Source organism: Danio aesculapii, chromosome 12 (genome assembly GCF_903798145.1).
Source record: "Danio aesculapii chromosome 12, fDanAes4.1, whole genome shotgun sequence".
NCBI classification, from domain to species: Eukaryota; Metazoa; Chordata; class Actinopteri; order Cypriniformes; family Danionidae; genus Danio; species Danio aesculapii.
The window spans coordinates 14,663,366-14,670,459 of NC_079446.1; the positions used below are offsets into that span (position 1 = coordinate 14,663,366).

Genomic DNA, 7,094 nt, shown 5'->3' on the forward strand with positions numbered 1-7,094 from the left:
AAGCATATATTTCAAGCTTGACCACCAAACTGCCGTAAAAGCACACGTCTGGTTCGAGCTTCACCCTGGAGAAACGTCCAGGGCGATTGCTGACTGGCTTCTGTATTAGTGGGCGTGGTGTCATTCGCCATATTGACCATTACACTTTTCCCTATTCAAAACTATATGAGTGACATGTCTTGTCTTGTATTTAGGGTTGTGGTAGCCTCTTTTACATTCTTTCTAAATATTAGAAACATTTAAGTGTGACTTTTCTTATATAGTAGGTTAGAGTATCTTTCCAGAACCCTTAATTAAGGATTCAACTTCAAGTCATAATATTTATTCACCTTTCAAGTGAGAATATGCAATCCAGTAATTGCATAAGTCGTAACTATAAATTAGAGCTTCATGCTGATGATATTTCTGTCTGCAGAGGTCACAACCAGAGGATGGAGTTTCTTGGAGACTCTATCATGCAGCTTGTGGCAACTGAATATCTCTTCATCCACTTCCCAGACCATCACGAAGGACATCTGACAGTGAGGATATCTACATAATTTCTTCATTTCATCCTAGCTTGAGTTCCTGTTTTATTTCAGTCACCTTTTTAAGGAATGGTTCACCCACACTAAAGTGGTTTCAAACCTTAATGAGTTTCTGTTAGAAATGTGTCACCATTGACTTCCATAGTAGGAAAAGCAAATAGTATGTAAATCAATGGTTACTGGTTTTCATCATTCTTGGTATCTTTTGTGTTTAACAGGAGAATAAAACTCATTATGATAAAGGAATCGTTAGTTTTGGGTTAATTATTCCTTTAACTCCCTATTTGCTGTAGTGATCCTGAAAAGCTATTTATCCTTTCAATGTGTGGTATTATCCAGATCATCTTGCTTTGATCATTTCTTATAATTTTGCATTTTATATTCAATAATTCAGCATTGTTTTTAGTCGGTTAAATTGTGATTTTTATATATGAATCTTTAGCAAATAAAATAGATGAATTAGGTATTTACATATTCAAAATGCTTTGGAAATGTTTGATTGTAGCTCCTGCGCAGCTCATTGGTGAATAACCGGACTCAAGCGAAGGTTGCAGAAGAGTTGGGCATGCAGGAATTTGCCATCACCAATGACAAGACCAAACGACCAGTTGCCCTGCGGACAAAGACTTTAGCAGATTTGTTGGAGTGTAAGTGTGACATTACAGCAGTGTAATTATTTACTTATTCATTTGTTTATTTATTTATGAATGCTTTTATACAGTATTATCATTTCAGGTACAGCGTTTATATCAATCTGAAATTCATAATGCTTATTGTGTGGATTTTTATCAAGTTTTTTTTTTTTTTTCTATCTCTAGCATTTATTGCAGCTCTTTACATAGATAAAGACCTGGAATTTGTTCACACATTCATGAACGTTTGCTTCTTCCCACGACTCAAGGTATGTCAAACTAGAATAGAGATCAACTAAGAAATAGGTTATTTTATTTTATTTTATTTTTAGATGGGCACCTTTTTCATGTTTTCCAAAGCCAGTGCTTTTAAGGAACTATACTAAGTGTTAGTTCACCCAAAACTGAACATTTACACTAAGTTCACCCAAAACTTACATATTACATATTACTAAACTACACTTACTTTTAATTAGATTAACAGTTGTTTGTTAGTTAAGAAATGTTCAAGATTTCTTTGAAGCCAGGCTAAACTTTTTTTTTGTTGTTGCACTCCTGATTGAAGCCAGACCCTTATTCACCTCTTCAGAGACCAAAAACATTCAAGAAAAAATAATATTAATAATACAATTTAAATGTAATTTTTAAGTAAGAATAATTATTAGTAAGTACCCCAAAATAATTGATTCTACTTCGTTAAATTATTGTGGTTATAAGGAACCATTATACTGTATGTAATAACTCAAGAGAGGAATATTAATTGGGATTAAGCAGAGTTTTTTTTGTCCTGCTCCTCTCCCATAGCTAATGTTATTCTTGTAATAGTGAAAACAAAGTCATAAACTATTAAATTTAAGCCCAAATCACATTTACACTCTTCATACCTGATTTTCATATAAATGATTACTCTCTTAAATTTAATGATCTGCTTTTGAAAGAAGTTTTCACTGAGTTTTGGGTGAAACTGAAAAAACAGAGAATTCTTCTTTCACTTATTTCATATTGAATACAAAAGAAGCTATTCTGAAGAAAGCTGGAAAACCAGTAATTATTGACTTCTATGCTATTTGTTTTTCCTATGAATAGAATCAATCTTCTTTTGTGTTCAACAGAAGAAAGAAACTAATAAGAGTTTGAATCCACTTCAGGCTAAGTAAATAAAAAGTACAATTTAATTTTTGGTTTAACTATCCCTTTAGACACTTTCAAAGTTGTCTTGAGACATTTTCATTTAATTTTTGAACAGTGGATATGACTAAATAGCAGACAAAATTTTCTTCTGTAAAAAAATTATCTTAGAAGTCATTGAAAAAAGTTACAAATAAATTACGTCTGTTTATTTAATTCATTTATTATTTCAGGAGTTCATCTTGAACCAGGATTGGAACGATCCAAAATCACAACTGCAGCAGTGCTGTCTAACTCTCCGGACGGAAGGCAAAGAGCCAGATATTCCTTTATACAAGTAAGAAGCATGTGTCCATGAACATCAATGATTTCTTTGGTATTCATCTCTTTCCTCTTTCTGTTTTAAGATATTTACAATGAACCCAAAAAGTGTGTGGAATATAGTTGTCTGGTCTTAGAGAATGCACATCAAGGGAATCATTTTTTCCTTGTGAAAGCGTTTAAACTCCATTTAATTTATGTATGAAGGAGTTTAAACATTTTATCTTGTGCTTTGTTATTTTTCTTTTCTACATCAATCTGCACCCCATACCCACAATGACAAACCAAAATTCGATTTGTGATAACTTTTACATTTTTAAAAAAGGAAAACCTTGGTCACCATTTGAGATTTTTATTGAGTTTTTGATAATTTGAAAAGGCTCACATTCTATAAGAAGTCTAAAATGCATATCTGAATAAAAGATGCATCGATTATTTGTTTTTATAGTCCAAGGAATTTAGGCAAGCATCCCCTATTGTTGTGATTTATTTATTTATTGATTGATTGGTTATTTTTGAATGTATTTATTTAAGAGTAACAGAGGCCTTCCAACATGACAGTGACTCCAGATTTTATTCTTGATCCAAGAAATGTCTTACCAAAGTTATATATTAAACCGTTTATTGATAGGTGTTTGATAGTATAATTTACTTTTTTTTTTCTTCTTTTTTTCTTTTAGTTTCTTTTATCTAATATAATAATAGTATAACAAAGCTATAGTTCCATATAATTGTGCCATTTAAGTGAGTTTTTATTTATTTTCTTGCATCTTATTTTACAGAACACTTCAAACTGTTGGACCCTCGCATGCCAGGACCTACACAGTGGCAGTGTATTTTAAAGGTGAAAGGATTGGCTGTGGAAAAGGACCAAGGTACTAATTAACATGCTTTAACCATATCATTGCTACATCACTGCATATAATGTCTTCTAAATTTCTTGCTCCATAGAAAAAAACATGATGGTATGTCATACTAGTGCAGGGTTGCCAGGTCTTTTTAACAAAACTAACCCAATCACAATCTAATCCCAAATAGTACATTTTGGGCTATTTTAGAAACCCTACTACTACTAAATGTATTGATTTAACACATAGTGGTTAATAATGCTTTAGCAGTGCTTGTTGACTGACAAAAATATACATGTAAGTTGTAACTGTGCAAAAGGTGATGTGATATATTTGTTAGACAATGTTCGTAATTGTGACAATGTAATAATTATATTACTTTAAATTAGCACAGTAACAAGTGCTTTGTTTCTGTCTGTAAATGTATGATAGAATTTCAATAGAAGTGTTAAAGGTCAGATGTTTAAACTAAAAATTTAAAGTAGATGAAAATCCCTTTTTACTTGGTTCATATATGCTGGTTTTAGTCAGCACAATTGTTTGAGATGCTGTCCTATTTGATCCCAACAGTATTCAGCAAGCTGAGATGGGGGCAGCCATGGATGCTCTGGAGAAATGTAAGTAGCTTTTAATATCTACAGTAATATCTCTTTAACCTCTAAGTGATTGTATTTATATTATTTTCACTAGAAAAAAAAATTATAATTTTGATATAGAGGTTCATTTGACCTTATTTGCTGCATACACAAGCACACTTAAAGAGATAGTTCACCAACATCAAAAATTACTTTCACTCTCCCTAGGGCTGCACAATATATTGTTTGAGCATCAATATCGCAATGTGGCAATATACATTGCTGCAAAAAATCACAATTTCAGATTTTTTTCAATATCTTGCAACCCAAACTCTCCCTAATGTGGTTTTAAACCTTTGAGTTTCTTTCTTCTGTTTGACATAAAAGAAGATATTTTGAAAAATGCTGGCACTACCATAGTAGGGAAAAAATTTACAGGTCAATTGGTCCCTGCAGCCAGCATTTTTCAAAATATCTTTTGTGTTTAACAAGAAAAAAAGTCAAATAAACCTTGAACTTTTAAAGAATGCGTAAATGATGACGGAATTTTCATTTTTTTGTGAACTGTCCCTTTAAGAACATACACACAAAGCATAAACAGTTGTCTATCAGCTTTGTGTGTGCAAAATGTAGTACAATTTAAATGGCATGAATTCTCAAATTTTCCACGGGAAAACAATTAGAGACCGCCAAGTGAAAGCATACAGATGTCACCACTTCAATATGTTCCCTCTGCTGCTGTGGGTGGCGCTTTAGCCATAGATTTTCAGCTTTGCCTTTTCACAATACGAGATAGGACAGTACTTGCGTGTACCTTAGGTGATGTGATGTGTTCAATTAAAGTATAATTTTGTTTGGCTGTTTTGATTTTCTTAGTAATAAACATGCTTTTACACTATACTGTATGTTTTAGAAAAGAAACAATATATAGTGAAAAGCATAGCCTTAGGCAAATATAAGAATAAAGCAAATATAAGAATCAAGTTTTTTCGCCTTTATAGTGCCCTATAAAGTTGTGTTGGGGTGAAAAGAATGTTTCGATTTCTTTGACCATCATGGTGATGTTATGACCTCAAATCGTAAACGTGCACACCCTGTTAAATGGTTAAATATTTATGTAATGTGGGTAAATGTTGTTTCATTCTGGCTACCACCGCATGTACTTCCTGTGGGAAGCACTGTAATTGATACAGTTTTTTTCCAATAAGGTGGTGTAATACATTTCAATTTTTATTAGGTGTCGTTCTCATTAAATAATAATAATAATAAGAAGAAAACATTGGTTTAAAATGTATTTTGAGACACCCACAACAGTCATTAAAAGCATAGGTTATAATCGAACTCATTCGATAATAATCATTCATTTTAGGCCTATATAATAAAACGTCTATACAAATGAATGCAATACAATATGTAAAAACGAAATTATTGCATACTATAAAAGCCTATAACCTAAAAAAAAAAGGTCAATATTGCCTTGTCTAAAACACTATTTATTTATTTAGGCCTATTTATTTGTATGTATGTTTTAACGTTCATTTTAGTTGTTTTATTTCTTTAATTTTACTTTAGAAAATGAATCCTCATTTCACTTAAGGTTACAATTGTATTAAAGCTTGTTAACAAGTTTTTAATGACTTATGAAGGAATTATAATGCTTTGTTTCATTGTTTCATCTTTATTTAAAAGTTGCAGGGTATTTACAGCTACTGTATATTTCTGTCTGTATGCATCCCGTCTTTTTGTGCCCCCTGGCGGCATAGTCGCAAACTGCAGTTATGCCTAAAAACACGTTCTTACTCTAGTGCGGCAGCGGTACCACACATGGTAGTAATGCCCTTTTTAAAGTGTCACCCACTGTACATGCAAAGCACTTGTCTCAAAGTTCATTACTTGTATAGTGAAGCCTACAATTGCCCTTGAATTTCATTTCAATCAAGTTTATGTACTTTTTCAATGTTGTGTGTCTTTGTAATTGGCTGTAAGTACAAATACTGCTGACTCTAGCTCATACAAGTGAAACTTTGAACAGACGATTGCAATGCACTGAGAAATGTTTTTTCCCCCACCACATATGGAAATAATTCTTTGAAGCAGCCATTATAGTCCTAAAATTTATGAAATTCTTCTTCTATATCCTGATCGTTTCCTCATCCTCTACAGATAACTTTCCTCAGATGGCTCATCAGAAGCGCTTCATCGAAAGGAAGTACCGGCAAGAACTGAAGGAGATGAGAAGAGAGCGGGAGAGACAAGAGAGAGATAGTGATGAAGGATAGAACAGCTAAAAGTGAAGGAGGAAAAGCATGCCCTAGGTAGAGTTGCAGGGAGTAAATCAGACAACGGCAGGCTGAGGAAAGCAAGCAGTTTTAATTTTGGTATTTTGTTATTCTTTGTGTAAATCTGTGTTTGTTTAATCAATTCATATTAATGAGGTTTTAAAAGATTAAAATTTACATCAACTAACCATCAGTTTTTTGGTCTATGTGTGTTGCAATGACTTGGTCTTGGTCATTGGCTTTTTAATGCACTTTTCTTATTCAAAACTATGCCTTGGTACTTCTATTGTGTTTGGTTAAAATTATAAATCAATTTCAAAATGAAAAGCAATAATGTGCTTGTATGAAAGGAGTGCACATTTGAATAAAAAGAATGTGTGTGTGTTTGGTGTATACATCAATAATATAAAACTAAATTAATGTTGATGAACTCACACAAGCACACAAATTGAGAGAAATATTTGTATTTTATACAAATGATGAGAAAAGTTTAAAGACACATTATTATACTGCTTAGCCATTACAGTTAATATTACAAACATTCTTGGATGCGCTCTTAATGAAAATTTATGTTGTCATTTCTTGATGTTGTGCATCTCGCTTCTTGATCCAGATTCCTAATTATTTATGGAACTAAATTCATAGGGACGGAAGGCAACATAAGGAACGGTGACTCCTGCCATATATTTCAAACTCTCGAGTTTTTGAACAATATGCAGGCATATATGTCAGCAAATCCTATAACAAGAGTCTCTCACCATAAGAGACAAAAAGAAATAGGGCT

At 32.5% G+C, this 7,094-nt stretch overlaps 1 protein-coding gene across 2 annotated transcripts in view; it reads left to right on the top strand.

Annotated features, from left to right (window-relative positions):
* drosha (drosha ribonuclease III) overlaps positions 1-6,498 on the top strand; it is a 45,617-nt gene extending 39,119 nt beyond the window's left edge. For both annotated transcript variants that reach the window (XM_056469650.1, XM_056469649.1), the window contains 7 exons: positions 416-521; positions 1,033-1,174; positions 1,346-1,428; positions 2,521-2,624; positions 3,391-3,483; positions 4,027-4,073; positions 6,195-6,498. In XM_056469650.1, coding sequence (XP_056325625.1) covers positions 416-521; positions 1,033-1,174; positions 1,346-1,428; positions 2,521-2,624; positions 3,391-3,483; positions 4,027-4,073; positions 6,195-6,310 — 691 coding nt within the window. In that variant the 3' untranslated portion in view covers positions 6,311-6,498. The remainder of the gene's footprint in view (positions 1-415; positions 522-1,032; positions 1,175-1,345; positions 1,429-2,520; positions 2,625-3,390; positions 3,484-4,026; positions 4,074-6,194) is intronic.
* Positions 6,499-7,094: the final 596 nt, after the last annotated feature.